This window comes from Abrus precatorius, unplaced genomic scaffold (genome assembly GCF_003935025.1).
Source record: "Abrus precatorius isolate BTA unplaced genomic scaffold, Abrus_2018 Scaffold8, whole genome shotgun sequence".
Classification (NCBI taxonomy): domain Eukaryota; kingdom Viridiplantae; phylum Streptophyta; class Magnoliopsida; order Fabales; family Fabaceae; genus Abrus; species Abrus precatorius.
The window spans coordinates 23,082,273-23,098,668 of NW_020874428.1; the positions used below are offsets into that span (position 1 = coordinate 23,082,273).

At 29.9% G+C, this 16,396-nt stretch overlaps 2 protein-coding genes across 2 annotated transcripts; one reads left to right on the top strand and one right to left on the bottom strand.

Moving 5' to 3' along the window:
• The first annotated feature begins 1,169 nt into the window (after positions 1-1,169).
• LOC113848165 lies at positions 1,170-1,522 on the top strand. The gene has a single exon (XM_027477563.1). It carries the CDS (start codon positions 1,271-1,273, stop codon positions 1,520-1,522), a length of 252 nt encoding a protein of 83 aa, XP_027333364.1. The 5' UTR covers positions 1,170-1,270.
• An 11,635-nt stretch (positions 1,523-13,157) lies between these two features.
• Positions 13,158-14,758, bottom strand: LOC113847930 (aspartic proteinase PCS1-like). The gene has a single exon (XM_027477264.1). It carries the CDS (start codon positions 14,624-14,626, stop codon positions 13,328-13,330), a length of 1,299 nt encoding a protein of 432 aa, XP_027333065.1. The 5' UTR covers positions 14,627-14,758; the 3' UTR covers positions 13,158-13,327.
• Positions 14,759-16,396: the final 1,638 nt, after the last annotated feature.

Consider the following 16,396-nt stretch of genomic DNA (forward strand, 5'->3'; position numbering starts at 1 on the left):
TTTTTTTAAGGGTCTTGTAAAAAATATTTTTTGTTAAAATTATAGTAAGTATGTGTGTAATAGTATTTTTAATAAACTTTTATTTATTTTTAATCAATGTGTTAAAGATACTGTTAAATATTTTCTTTTGTTTTAATTCATATTTCTGCATAACAAAAACAGAAAACCATGAAGTAACAATATTTCTCTGTTCTAAAAGAGCCAAATGACACAAAGGAGCACAAGGGAACCTCTTACCCTAAAAAAGAATAATGTGGTGAGATTCTTAAATTCCAGTGGGAAAATGACAATGTTATTTAAAGGAAAAAACAGAAAGTTGTAACAGACAAGAGAGCTTTATCCATGGATCCACAGTAGAAGTAAAAGTGGCTTCCACATCATATAGGTAAAATTGGTGAACAGGAATAGAAAAACACTCTTGGTCCCCCCTCTCTTCGAATCTCCTCTGCATTGGGCATTTCTAGCCTACAAAGGAAAATCAAATGCCCTTTTTCACCACCAAGGTTTCCCAATCCCAAAAGTTTTTCACTCATCATAAAAGCTGTATTCCCAATTTCAAATCTTTTCCAAATGCTGACAAACTTTCCTCTCAATCTCACACAATTTCACACTTCCATCGACCTCCACACCCCCACTAATTTCACACTTACTTTTTTTTTTAAGAATTCAGATTATGTATTTTTTTTATATTTTTTAAGAACTAAAAAATAATGATATTTTTAAAAAGTAATTACTTAATTCAACTCAGACATTTTTATTCTTACGAAGAAAATACTATTAATAATCTTCCTGTTTAATTGCTTTTCTCATTTTCCCTGTCAAAATGAACATAGTATCGGGGTTAAGATTTCCTGCATTCAATTCCCGTCTCTCACTTTCATCAATGACGTGTGCATTGGGAACCCACCTTACTATAGTAATAGTTTTCCTAGCCAACATTTAATATATTATAATATAATGCAATAATTAATAATTTCCCAATAAAAAAATATATTTATCATTAGATTAAAAAATATGAAAGGTGGGCCTCTCAAGGCAAAGGAAGAACCAGGTGACACACACTGCCACACACATGACACACCTCCATCTGCTACCCCTTTTTTCCAATCTAACCCCTTATAAATACTGACCCTAACCTCATAAGCCTTCCTCAGTGATTCAGTCTCCCAGTAAATTCACTACCCCCAGTTTCTCATTTCCTTATTCTTGTGTGTTTTCCACCCAAAAACAAAAGCAAAACACATAGCAATTTCCCCTTTGATCTTTCTCCATGGCTTCTTCAGTATCCAGCATGGGAAGAGCACCACCTTTGTACTTTGATGAGAAGTGGAAGTTGTCGAAGAAAGAAGGATCCACTAGGAGCAGATCTTCAAGCACCCCTTTCATAAAAAATTCAACACAAAGAAGGTGTGCTTTTGCTAGCAAGTGTGCAAGGCTTGTGAAGGAACAAAGGGCTCGTTTCTACATCATGAGGCGCTGTGTCACAATGCTCATATGCTGGCGTGATTATAGTGATTCCTGAAGAAAAGGGTTGGTGCGGGAATCAAAAAGGGTCGTTGAGAGAGCTTAAAGTTTTCCCCTTTCTTGTGTCCCCTTTCTTCTTTTCTTTTGCATTAAATCACTTTTTAAGGTTATTTCTACCTTGGAGATGGAAGAGATATACTTGTACATAAAAAAATCGTTTTTCTTTGCTAGAAATTTTCAATTTTGTTTTCTTTTTTCCAAGGGTGTGTTTTGAAGCTAAATCAATTGAGGGTCATGTTCGAGCCTTCATGGTGTTACTTTTGTTACGTTTCCTGGCTATCTGAGAATAGGAAATATATATTTAGAATGAAGAAATTAATTTTAATATTAGCTTAGACATATGATTTCTCTTTGTTCATTGCTTCCTTCATCTTTTATTCCTTTAATTTGTTTAGTTTTTATCCTCTTCAAGTAAATTTTTCTCATCTTTTTCGGTTTCTAGTTTAATTTCCGTTTGAGGGTGTTGTTGGTCTTTGGGATTGAGGAAGAAGTGATGGGTGTTTTGAGATCTCAAATCTCTGAGATTCCATTCAAACCATTGCAGCTGAGGTGAGGTAAGCTACGCCGAGTACTGTATAGATCTAAAAGTGCTTAGGCTGACGCAACATTGTGGTTTGTTTAATCTTTTTCTGCAATTATTTTAATGACAATTAAATGGTGGAAGTTGAGAACTAATTTTTATTATTAATAGTGAATAAATATTTATTTAACGATTAAGACATTAACAACTATTTTTTATAAGAAATTATAATAAAAATACATTAATTTTTTAATTCTTGGTGGTGAGAGAGACAAGAGTCGTAAGAGTTGAGATATCTCTGAAGCGCCCAGAGGGGCAAGGAACAAATATTATTTTTGCACTAAAAGTCTATATGGATCTAAATATTATTGTGATCAAATGTTTTTATCTGGAATTTGTGGCAAATGTTAAATAATAGTCTTAGAATATTGGTTAGTTAAACCAAAATTAAACAGTGTTATAAAAAAATGTTATTAATATATTTTAAATTAAAAAATTGAAGAAAAGTTTGGAGAATCTTATAAAATTTGCATGTTTATATACGTAAAATTTTGTAGATAAAATGAACCTTATTCTAGAAGGGAGGTTGGGCGTCACTTGGAACGCCGAGACGCCGTTGCAGGTGAAGGCGTTGTTTTGGCACGACTCTTAATGCCATTTCTTTATTTGTAATGTGAATGACGAAACTGTCCTGTGACTGCAAAGCTTGAGATGAGTTCTTTGACCACTGCATGGACCACTTTGACCCCCTTATCTTCGACGGGGGGCATTTTTGGTCTTTTCCTCCGTTCTCATCCTTACCCTCCTCAACGCGCGTTACTTTATATAAAAATAATATATATATTGGGTACCTTTGACCAATTTGGAGAGTGAGTGAGTGAAATTGAATTGCGTATGGGAATGAATCATAACTTGATTAGCTAATTTAAGTAATTTTTTTTATGCAAGTAACGCCCTTTTGTTTGGCAGTAAAGTTATGCTATGTTTAGTTTATGGCTTTGGTTGGGAATGGCAGGCTGGCAGTGGCATGGATGATGAGTTGTTGACGGTGGCATCGCTAGACGGAGCCAAACATGGACTCTCACGCAAACACATTATTCTATTCTACACGCATAAAATATTATATTGATGCTTACAATTTTAAACTTGCTTTTTTAATTTAAATAAAAAATCCCATGTTGTTATGATAATCAAAATATTTATTTTTAACATTTTTAGATCAATGTTTTATGATATAAGATAAAAGAGTGTAAAAATTATTATCTTAATTTGGAGGTTTTTTTTAAGGGGACTGGAATTCAATTGATTTCAGAATCATGGAAACGATAACTATTTTCACAGCGGCATTGTAACTATGAACTCCGAAAGAAAGGAATATGATAGAAGCGTTAAAAGCTTGTCACAAGTCTTGAGAAGTATATTGCAGATAGAGACAAAGAACTGAACACTGTTTTGTTTCTTTTGTTATTTAAAGCTAAACAAAGTTAGATGAACATACCCAACATGGGAGCGGGTTTCACATTTTACTGTTTATCTTAAAGTGGCTTTTATAGCGAACTATTAAATCGTGTGAATTGTTCATGGATCATAATTGATTATTTGTGAATTAATTTTAAGATTGGAAAATATTACAGAATGAAGATTATTTATTATATTAGGTCGATACATAATAACTTATTTATAACGTACTCCTTAACAGTAAAATAAATATAAGACACTAATAATTAAAAGAAAATTTATTGTTAAATAATTAAATAATATGAACTTAATTATATATACACACACATATTTATGGCTATGATAAAATAATAATGTAAACAATTAAAACTCTTAGTAAAGTGATATAAAAATCACAAAAATTAATAAAAGTTTGAAATACAATAGATAAGAAAATGACATTATAAAACTGAAGAAATAATTAATTTCAGCTAATATAAAACATCTTGAACACCAATTTTAGCAAAAATTAAATAAGGCACTTCGAGTCTACTGAACGTTTCCTATGAGTTCGATGTTTTAAAACGATAATGAGTAGCACTTCTAGAAACTAAATGTTAGGTGAGTTATTTGTCAAATAGAAACGAGCCTTAATAAGATGGAAATTTCTTCTGGTCGTCGCTGAATAGAATGGTTAGAGAAAAGAGAAAAAGGAGGAAAAAACAACTTGTGTATGTATAAACTTGCTACACCATTTTAAGGTTATTAGTTACAAAATATTTATATTCTATTAATTCTTTAGAAGTTGATTTTTGGAATGAAAGAAAGGAAAAGAAAATTATTATTTGATTATAATTTTTAGACGAAAAAAAGTTTTATAAATATTTCTAAATTTATATTTTAAAGTTCTCATAATCTAGATAAATTTTTATTAGTTTTTCCCTTCCTTTTTCCTCTTTTAACTTATTTTTAAGCTTTTTCTTTTCACTTCTTTCAAACTTTCAAACAAAATTTAAATATTTTAATTATTTTAAAAATAAATATTGAAAATTTTATATATAAATATTTTATTTTTTTAATGTCTTATAAAAATATTTAGACTTAAATATATTTTTAGTTCTCATGCTTTAGTTCATATTTTATTTTAATTTTCCTATTCTTAATTACTTATATTTAGTTTCTATAATTTTTTATTTATTTAAATTAATTTCATCTTATGTTTAAAAATTTATTATTATATTTTATATATTAAATTTGATATTTTTATTTACATATTTTTATATATTTTAAATGATTTATAAAAATAAATAATATATATGTTTTACTTCTATTTTTAATTAAGAAATAGATAAAATTTTAAAATAAAATAAAATAAATATAAATGATTAAAATAACAACTAAAATTGGACGTAAATTAATACAAGATCAAAATAAAAATGAAGCAAATATTGATTAATATTTTTCCAAATTTTTTTGTGGATTACTTTATGGGCTATGTTGCATTTATAACATTGGCTTCCTTTTGGTATCGGTCTTTTCGGTTTTGGGGTTTTGGCTGTTTCTATGGTTATTGTTTTTTGTGGTCAAAGGGAAGATTTTGCTTTTCCTTCAAAACCTTCTTTTGGTGCACTTTGTTAGTAATCAAAGAAGCATCATTCTCAAAATTAAAGATAAGTTGTGAGGTTAATCATTGGATTTCCTTTGTCCTCCCAAAAGGACATCCAATACAATAAACATGAAATGGAGAATAAATACATCATGGCTCAAGGCGCCGAATGTAATTAGCTTCATCAGGATTTTTTATAAATTTTTTAAACTTTTTCAAATAATAAAATATTTTTATTACATCAAAATATATAAATCTTTAACAATGTCTCTATTTATTTTCATTTGTTCACGTTTTTAAGAATTATTATATTTATCTTCTATATATATATAAAAAATAAATAAAAATCAGTCGTCAACTTTTTTTGTCATTATTTATCCTCTAACTTTTAACTATAGTCTTAATTTCTCTATTTGGTATTTAAATATTGTTATACTTTTACCATGAATGAAAGAAAAAAAAAAGTTATACTAGGGAGTTAATAATATTTTTTATTCAAATAAGAATAATAATTAAATTTGTTAATCTATATATTTTTAAAGATGATAAATTGAGTTACCTTGCCCGAAATATATAATAGTGAATTATTCTAATATGACTCATTTTTTAAAATAGCTAAAAATACTAATCCAAGACACGTTTATTAGTGGATTGACAAACTAATGGGTTGCTGAGTTAGTCAGCCTAAAAGTAACTTATCAATAGATTTTTTTTAACAAGAATGTGTAAAAATTATTAAAATATAAACTAATAATTAGGAAGTAAAAATATTTTAATTATTATAATTTTCTTATGAAACGGTACAATAAATTTCTTTATTTTAATTCATTATTAATTTGCATTTTGATAGGTTAAATGATATAGAATGATTTCAGGCATTAATTTTGATTATTGAAATTAGTAAAGACAAAAAATTATATATATATATATATTTTATTATTGAATAGGATTTGAATAATTTTTAAAAAGTTTTTTAATCTTTCTTATCCCGTTTTAACGAAATAAAAATTATCTCATTTATTTTCTTGATAAATAACTCTAATATCTATGTTTAAGCTATTTTAATAAAATTTAAAATATAATAACTTATATTCGATTAATTAATTAAAATACATGATAAACACATTTTTAAATTAATTTTTGTAAAGACTAATAATTTATATTTAGAACACGTGTATTTTTTCATTAGGGACAATCCTAACTCGATTTCCAGAGAAATAACGCTTACTGGTAATTTTTATTAATTAAAGAAAAGTATAAAACAATAACGTCTAATTAAATTAAAAAAGTTTTAGAAGAGCAATTGAATTTTAATTTGATTAAATATGAAATAAGCAATAAATAGATGTAAAGAAATCTTTGAAAAAGGTTAAACACAATGATCGGACATCTAAATCCACTTGTAGTTGGAGGATTTACAAAATCTGCACCGATATTTGAATTAGATTTAAGTAATTAAATATCATTTGACTGCTTTGTAGTGGTATTAGTAAGTGATTATGGGAACAGCTGGAAGGTGAGGAAGCGTGGTATCTGTTAATCTCCCCCTTCCCCACATTTTTGACTATGCATTAAGGTAATTATGGCCTTTCAAAAATGGTAGCAAATATTGGTCTATGATGAGTTATGTTAATTAATTTATGGTCAAAAAGCAATCAACTTGTTTCATTAACTATCGTCCCCACTTCCATCCATCTTTGTCTAGTTTGTTGAAAGATATCCAACACTGTGCGCATCTGAATCATTATGGGACTTCACCACTCCTAATTATTACTTCATACCTCCTATTCCATAATTATTAATCGGTCCTACTTCTTTCTCTTTCTCTTTCTCTTTTCCTTTTTATTACACCTTTTCTTCACACCTCTTGCAACCAAATTTTATGGTTTTCATGTTTTTTATTTTTATTTATTTTAAATTTACCTTCCTTAATAATCATTTTCTCAATTTAGCTCACAAAGTTTCTTTTTCTATATGGATCTATCAACCATCAGAGGTTCCTTTTGCAGTTGTCGCTAATACTCTTCAAAAGCTTAGGCTTTTTTCAGTCTCGCTTCTTCGTCAACACTCCTCACACTTTGTTTTCTTGAAAATAGGGATAATAATTACACATATCATATAAAGTCGCTTTCTGTATATATTTTGAAAAAGTAAAGTTAGGAAAACAATTTCTAACGCATTCTTTTTTCATCACACTCTTAAAATTTATTAAAAATTATAAAATATATGATACAAATTAATAAATTAAGAAAAAAAAAAGAGTGGACCTTAATTTTTTAAGAAATTTTAACAAAGAATTAAAAGTATGTTAAAAAATATTAAAAAACGTTGGCCATTGTCGATAATAAAATCAGCAACATTTTAGACGTACGTAAAAAATTGTACAAATTTTATTTTATTACTTTAAAAATAAAATGGATGTAAGTTAACCCCACTCGGAAAGTTACATTAAAGAAGCCGAAAGATAGATACATGCCCTTTATGGAAAATTGGCCTTAAGGTGGGAGAATCGCTTATCCCTTAGAGTAATAGGCCCATATCCATCTAAACCCTCACTAAAACCCAAAATAAGGTGGGCCCCTTAACAGTAACATCTAGAAGAGTAGAGAAGTTACCCCGGGCTTGAGTAAAACAATGTTGGCAACAGCAAAAGCCCGTGGCTAAAAAGGGTTGTGGGCCTAGTAGAAGACAAAAGGAACAGGATTAGAATGTGTTATGTTGGGCTTGACCGAACACCTAAGGCACATAGGTCTACGTATGGTCAAGAGTCACATCACCGCACGCCTGCCTTAAAATCATAAAGTATCATTTTCATGTGATAAATGCATGCATTAGCAATAATTTATTTTCTCACAAAAACAAAATTATTTTTTTATATATTTGCATCATATTCACAATAATTATAAATGTACTCTACAACAACTATTTAGAAAAAAAAGCTACGTGGGATTTATATACATTTAATTTTTTATTTAAGAAATTCAAATTTGACTAAACTTTTGATCTATGATCATGCAGCTAATGAAATGAAGTTGTATTCTTAATCTCAATCAAATACTATGTATTTTTCATTAATTGATAAAGAAGGGATTTTGTTTTTAAAAAGGATGTGAGAGTCAAAGTCAGACTCAGACACGCAAGCACTAGCTGGCAGTAGTGAACAAGGCTAAAGAAAAGAGAATTGGAGGAGGGTGTGTCTGTCCATAGGTTTAGCTAATTGTTTTTTCTTTTCTTAAAAATTGGAAGATAAAGTCGATACTATGTACTAAGCTTAATTATAAATTACAAACCCACAACCACTAACCATTAATGAATGTAGTTAGTTTGTCGATTATAAAATGGAGGTTCGATTATCCATTACAGATGTGTATGTATGTCTATAGTTGATGTGTTGGTTCATAATATATCATTATCGTTTTTATAAAAGTACCCTCCCTCATTCATTTTGAATTCCCATTCACATTAAAATAACGAAATTATTGCATTTCAAAATAATTTAATTCTAAAAAAATTTAATTTTTGGAATATAAAGATGATTCATATAGAAAGTAGTATCATATTAAAAAGTTTTAAGGTTTGATATTAATATCTCTTTGAAATCATCAATCGAGAGTCCCAGACATGATAATTTTCGTTGTTCATGTATTACGTGCCATTTACGAATTTCACCGTTGTGTGTGTATGTGAAAACAATGCATACATATTCCCTAGAAACAAAATTAAAAAATGCTAATGTTCACTTTTAGAACTAATTTAAGCAGTTAAAATGATTATTTTTTATTAAGAAATTTTATATAAAAAATAAAATCATAATAATTATTTATAATACTTTTTAATATTTAAAACAAATCTTTAACATTGATATCAACAAAATCGTAAAAAAATATTGCGTTAGTGATAATTGGGCCTTGCACAGAACTCTCATATAAGCCCAAATGATACAAAATATACTTTGGATCTCAAATAAGCCCAACTATTACATAGCTACCTTTTCAACTTTCTTTAGCTGGGAATCGGGGAATGTAATAGAACTAATGATTTTGATTTGTGCTGTGGTGAGAATTGGTGATTAGACGTGATAAACGGGTTTGAATTGCACGATCTGGTTTTTTCTTTTACAAGTGTTCTGATTTATACATGGTGGGGCTAAAGTAACTATGTTTGCTTGTAATTTTTCTTTTTCGATTTGTTTTGTTCAACATGGTGTCAAACATGTTCCCTTTTATGTTTTTGTTCTTTGCATACACTTCTTAAGTGAAAATTCGTTTTGATATAATGCATCATCCCTCTTGAGGACCAATGCAAACTCAACTTATCCGTTGTTTATGTTTGTTTATCTATCTTGTTAACAGTGTGCAACAATGACTGATGCAATTGAATTGACTAATGAAGGAGTCACTATCAGGACCATTGTGAGGAAAAGTAAGTCAAATGCTGTGGCTTCAACAGAAGATTTTCCTGTTGTTGATGGTTTGTTTGTGTTGTGCCAATAAATTAGAGCAGTTGATACTTTAGTAGTGATGAACTACATTACTTTATAATCTTTATAAGATGTAATATACTCTGGACCTCTATGTAGTTCATCACTAGTAAAATCACTGTTGTCATTAAGTGTTGTGGACATTTCAATCATAGATTATCTTATCTTCATTCTATTTAAGAAAAAGATGGATATCTCTTATCTTCTTGCTGTTGGATATGGGAACACACCAGCAATTAAAGTACCTGACCTTTAATATGAATGGCCTCTTATTTACTAAAATTGCATGTTCACCGGTTCAGTCATTAGTGTTTAAGAGGACCACTCTGTTATTAGAGTGAGAATGCATGTGTGGTAAATTGGCAAAGGGTAGCAATGAAATTGAAAATTTTACTAAGGTTAGGGTATAGCAAGGTTTGATTCTGTTAACCAAATGACTTTAAATTTACTAAGATGTGTAACATGCTTGTAAACATTAACAGTAACTTCATAGAGCTTAAACACTTTTTGAATGTTTGGAAAAATCTAAGATTGGTAGATAAGGATTTTGCCAATAGGTAGGATTACTTTAAGATGTCTAAGTAAGAGAACAGAATGGGTATAAACTGCAGATATTAGATTAGAAAAGATTAAAAGGAAGAAAAAAGTGAAGTAGCATAGGACTAATGAAAAGCATTGCATGATAAACATTAACCTCTACATCACTCCATTCAAAGAAAACAAACTTGTAAATATTAGCGCTTTTGAAATTCTACAAAAAACGTATCATCAACAACAAAATAAAAAGCATTACATGTTCTAATAATCTATGTTTGTAATTCCAATGGTATAAGAATTTCAACGTTAGTCCTATTATTATTATTATTATACACATCAGCACAGCTTACTAATTCAAAGCCCATTTGGCCCAAACACGAAAACATGACCGAAAGTGAAAATTTACGCAAAACACCATAATACTAAAGCCCAAATACCAACTACTATTTCTAATCATATGATCACATTGAACATTTTCGTCTTGACCTACTCATTCATATTCAGCCTTGTAACTTTCAATGACCATAAATGTTGCATGTTTGTTCTGCTGTACAAAATCTATTCTATTAAGTTTGAAGAATGAGTGGAGTTTACTTTTTTTATATGGTATAAATATTGAACAGATGTCTAACAAACTTTATGCATTATCTGTCTAATCTTAAACGTGAGAGAAATAACTTAAAAAAATGTTTCACATCTGGAAAAGATATTCCCTAATTATACAAAATAAATAAAATATATATTTTATTTTGCACTCAATGTTTTCCTTCAAAGTACCATTGTAGTAAAACTATCTTTAAATATTTCTTGATTTAATTCTCACACTATATACTTTTGTTTTTTAATATTATTTTATGTTTTTTAATATTAGAACTAAAGAATATATACTGATGACATGTTAATAAAAAGGATAGTGTTATATAAGATTCGTGAATGGGTCGAATGAAAAACTAAAATACAAATTCAATACGATACGATATTATAACCCTAATAAACCGAGAACTGAAAACTCACTTAAACATAATTATAAAGGAAAGAGAGACATCAAAGTCAAAGTCAGCACACATGCAAGATTGGACGTGGCCATTCTTCTTTTCTTTTTCTGGATAACTTTATCCAGTCATCCATACACGTACATGTTTTCTACTTAAAACTTATAGCTTTAGTCTCCATAATATCAACTTAGTTTGTTCAACTCACAAATTTCGAATAGGGAACAGAGTGTTCAAACATTTAGAATTGTGCAAAATGGTGTAAAACTTATAGATGTGAATGTGATGCGTTCTTATATGTACTTTATATTATCAATACAATATAATGTACATAATCCACGGTAGGATACAAAAGGGAAAAACTTGACAACAGTCAATTATTTAAAGGTATACATATTAGTAGTGTTTTAATGAATACCAGGGTGTCCTTCACATGAATAATAGATACCCATAAACATTCGTGAGTATTTAAAAATTTAAATTATAATATAAAATAACTTGATATAATTTACCATCATATAATATAATTTTATATATTATTTTGGTTTTTATATAATTAAAATAATGTTCCAAATAACATATCAAGATTACTCATATATTTTATAATAGTCAAACTATATATATGCATAATTATTTATTAAAAAATCATTATATATGTAATACATTTATTAAAAAAAACTTTATAAATTAAATGGATATCCATGGGGACTAATGTTGTGATATATTCATCTACCTAATGGGTATCCATTGATCTTTAGCCCCATTGTTTACAATTCATATAAATATACTAAATTACAAACATTAGTATTTTTGCCCTATTGTCGTTTAGTGTAAATTTAAATATTGTTAAATTATAATTTTTTGTCTCTTATTGTTATTTAAAATTTTAATTTAATCGTTTAGTTTTCATTTTTCTTAATTTTATCATTTTTATTAATTTTTATGATTTTTAATTGTCATTAAAATCAATAACTACCTTGATAAAAGGATAGAATTAAAAGGTGAAATAAATGATTAAATTACATAAAAATAAAAATAAATTGAGCTGAATTTTTAAACAAACATAAGATGGGTGAAGATAGTAAATATATAATATTGTTCTACAAAAATTTTACGGATGCCACAATTTGATTAAAAATAACTTACAGAATATCACATCTTTTATATGAATTAGACATGACTTAGATTAAAACATTTTTTGGTTGATTAAAATTGAGATATAAAACAACATGATAATTCAATTAAAACAAGCACATTCAGTTAGACAGCACATTAATTTTCCTCTCAATTTTATTGAAGAAACCCTTATGGTATGATAAGTTGTGGGGGTGAGAAAAATAAGTTGTCTATAAGGGTTTTTCTTTTCTTTTTATTAGACACAAATTTTAATTTAAAATAATTTTTTTACTACTCAATGTCATTATATAGTGCATATTTAATAAAACAACAAACCTATTATTTAAGAGTAATAATTTACAATTAGTTAAAGAAGTCTAAGAACCTAAATAATTTTACCTGCAATATTAAAGTTATGTTTAGCAAAATTTAATGAAACTTATAATTTACAACTATGAATTCGTTTTATAATTTGTTGTTAAAAACTTATAATTACATAGTTATTATTGAATTAGTGGTATTGAATAAATTTATTTATACAATTAATTAAAATATATTAAATAACTAAAATAATATTATATTATTATAATATTTAAATTAAAAATATTTAAATTAAATACGACCTATCTTCTTATTATTTAATAATTAATTTTTATCAATTACTTAAATAGAAGGTGGTGGTAGTCTCTAATATGACTAGAGAGTGAGTGATGTTTTTTTTTATTATGATCAGAATTACTGTGTGAATGTAAAATATTTAAATAGTTAAAATAAAAAATAAATTACTGGTAATTAGGTTTTTCAACTAATCACTATGCTAATGTTTTTAGAAAATTATAAATTTTTTTAATTAATTTATTGACCAAACTAATAAATTAAAAACTCTTAGATAAACTACAAATATAAGTTGTCAGAGTCAAAAAATTTCAATCCAATAATCACAAATTTAAAGAAGGTTTTATTCAATAAATAAGCCGGGTCCCGACCCAATGGCAGGATAAGAAATGCTTGATCAAATACTATGTATAGTATAATATAATAAAAAAAAATTCTCACACTAAGAAAAACTCCCTAGTCTTCAATAAGATCGACGGCTACAAAACGATATCCAAAACCTAAGGAGCAAATCCTAGCCGTTGAGTGGCGAGTTCACACCTAGTATCAGTGAATCCAACCCTAGACTTCTCCAGATCAAACTCCATCCACACATTCTGCTGATGATGATGACCAATCACATATGCTTCAATCCCTAACATATCAGAGTTCCCAAAAGTGAAGCAATGCACCCAATCATTCCCCTTCCGAACACCATACAACAACCTCTCCCCCGACACCCTCATCTCCGCCCCCGAAAACACCAGCGTTACCGCCGGCACCGCCCCCACACTCGCCGGAGCCTTAAAACACAAGTCCATCGCCCCCTCAAACACAAAGTTCGTGTCATCAATCCGAGTCAACACGCCCTTCGTCTGTTCCACAAACTCATTCTTCAAAGCCGTGTAAGCCGACCCGAGAAGAAATGTGAACTGGGTACCGGAATCCACCATGGTTTGACCCGCCCCGGTATGGTCGGGTTCAAATACCCACTTCGGTAACTGCAGAAGTTTCTCTGAAACCTTAATCCCCACGAGCTGGACCGTGTACGCGACACGGTCGAAGTACGGCAACGAGGTTCTCGTTTTCACCAAAGGAGTGTACTGGAGTGGGCCCAGCCACGGCAAGGTGGCGCCGCCGAGGAGCAACACGCCGGAGGCGTCGTTACCGGAAATGCAGTACGAGAATTTCGGAACCGCCATTTGGGTCACGAACGACAGTGAGCCGCGATTCATGCCCATTAACCCTGTTGTTCTAGAATCTTCTTCGGTGTTAGAACTGTACCCGGAGTCCATGCACCCGAATGTTGTTCCCGGTTGAGCGTAGCTTCCGATGAAGAACGTTTCGGTGGCGAGGTTGCCCTCGATGGACGATGCGTCGGCGTAGGAGACGGTGACATGGCAGCGTTTATTCGGGTCGCAGGAAACGGGTAAGGATAAGTCACGGGTTCGGGTCGTGCACGTTGGAGAGGTGCATGGGGTTGGGGTGTAGGAGGAAGAGAGGAGTGGGTTGAAGGTTGAGTTTAGTTTTGGGAGTTTTTTGCAGTGTAGCCATGAGAGTTCACTCCCTGTGTCGAGGACCATGGTAACGTTCTGTGGGGGCGAGCCTACGGTTAGTGAGACTGTTAATGTTACGTTGTGCTGGAAAGGAAGCTTATGTGATGGTGTTAGTGTTTGTGCTTTTAGGGGCAATATTATGGGGTTTTGTGTTTTCGATGAAGAGACATAACAAGTGGGTGTTTGGGTTTGAAGGAGAATGAAGAGAAGGGGAATTGTAAGGGAATGGAGAAAGAGAGAAAGAGAAGGCTTAGAAGAGGCCATGGGTTGAGAATATTGATGAAGATTTTTGTTGGTTGGTGGATTGATTTGGGTTACTTCTTTGAGTTGGAAGTTTCAGTTGATATTTAAAGGGGAGAGAGAGAGAGACGCGGGTGGGGGGTCTCTGTTGGATTGTCCTATGAGAGAGTCACCGTGTGATGGTGTGGTGCAGGTCTATGAAGATTCTCAGATATAGCTGGATTGAATGAGAATTCGTGTCATGACATTGAGTGGAAAATGAAGGCCTTGTTTGCTAGCCGTTTTTAAAATAGGTGAATAGTGTATAATATTGATTGTTTTTGTTATGTAGTGTTCACTGGGCTGCATGAGACTGTTATTTAGTAGTATTTGACTGCATGGGACTGTGTGAGTGATTGTTGTCTGTCGCATTGATTTTCTTATCTCACATTAAAATTATGCATTACATATTTACATTCAAGTCAATGTGACGGTGTGTGAAGTTCATTAGTTGATTATCTTAGAATTAGTTATCGTCGGCAGGATGTCACATTTAATTTGATTATCAAACGTAGTGCATGCCAATGCGTAGTTGTTACTGTTTGATAGTTACGTATCGTTAAGACTAAACAGTGTGGAATTTTCATTAGATTCTTTTTTTTCCTTTCACATCATATATAACATGTATGTGAAAAAATGTTTATTGCTTTTTAGGCATCTTATCTTATTTGCCCAATACATATTCATATAGATAGATATTATATAATATGCTTGACCGCATGATTAATTTTAAAAGTAAGCCAAGGGGGAAAAAAAAAAAGGCAATGTTCGATGCTACCGACACTTTCTTTCGAGAAAAGGGTCTTTGGAAGGTAAAAAGCATAGACAATAAGTGTAGTGCTGTAGGAAAGCCCGGAAGAGCAATGAAACCAGTTAAAACTGTTGCTTTGAGATAAGAAATGATCTGGAGATTACTATATTATCCCTCGTCGATTAATTAACTACTGCTATTAAATAGCGTTTGAAATTTTAGCTACAAACTGATCTTAAGGCACTAGATTAGTAAGAGCAGCCAAGTTGACTACAATGTTATATAATCAACCGGACAATTAAATAGAATATGAAATTTTCCAACTTGATTTAGACCCTGCTTTGATTGGTAAAAGGATACAGTGCTACCTTGCATCCAATAAAATTAGATCGAGGTGTTTAACAATATCGAGTTAATTGCAAGATATAAGTGTGTCTCTATTGAGTTGTATAGTATTTAATTTTGATGCTGTTCTGAAAAAAAAAAGTATATATATGGTATTTTCTATTAAAAATAATATAATATTATAGAATTTAATACATCAATAATAATAAATATTATAAATTTTATAAGAAATTATTTATTAATATTTTATTGTGTATCACTGAAAAGACATAAAAAATAATATTTAATTTAACGATGTGTTATTATGTTATTTATTGAGAAATAAATTCTCTGTGTGAGTTTATTTATTTATTTTTTGCTATTTCTATGGGAATCTTTAGATGATGGGATCATGTAAAGTGAGATAGACAAAGACCATCAGCTACGTCTCACAGATTTTGACAGGCCGTATAGTTTGACATCATCATAATTAATAAGAGATTGACATCTTATTTAATATATAATACATCTTATTTAATATATAATATAGTCAAATTTAATGAGATTCCAACACCAAATTAGACAATAATAAAGAAAAAAATTACAACGATATTGCATCATAATCAAAGTCATTATAATTTAGTGGGAACCTATCAATAAAGTCATAAGAATCGGCTAGT

Bases quoted from the DNA above. Each gene is read 5' to 3' on its own strand.
- LOC113847930 (XM_027477264.1), bottom strand. From the start codon at position 14,626: ATGGCCTCTTCTAAGCCTTCTCTTTCTCTCTTTCTCCATTCCCTTACA.
- LOC113848165 (XM_027477563.1), top strand. From the start codon at position 1,271: ATGGCTTCTTCAGTATCCAGCATGGGAAGAGCACCACCTTTGTACTTT.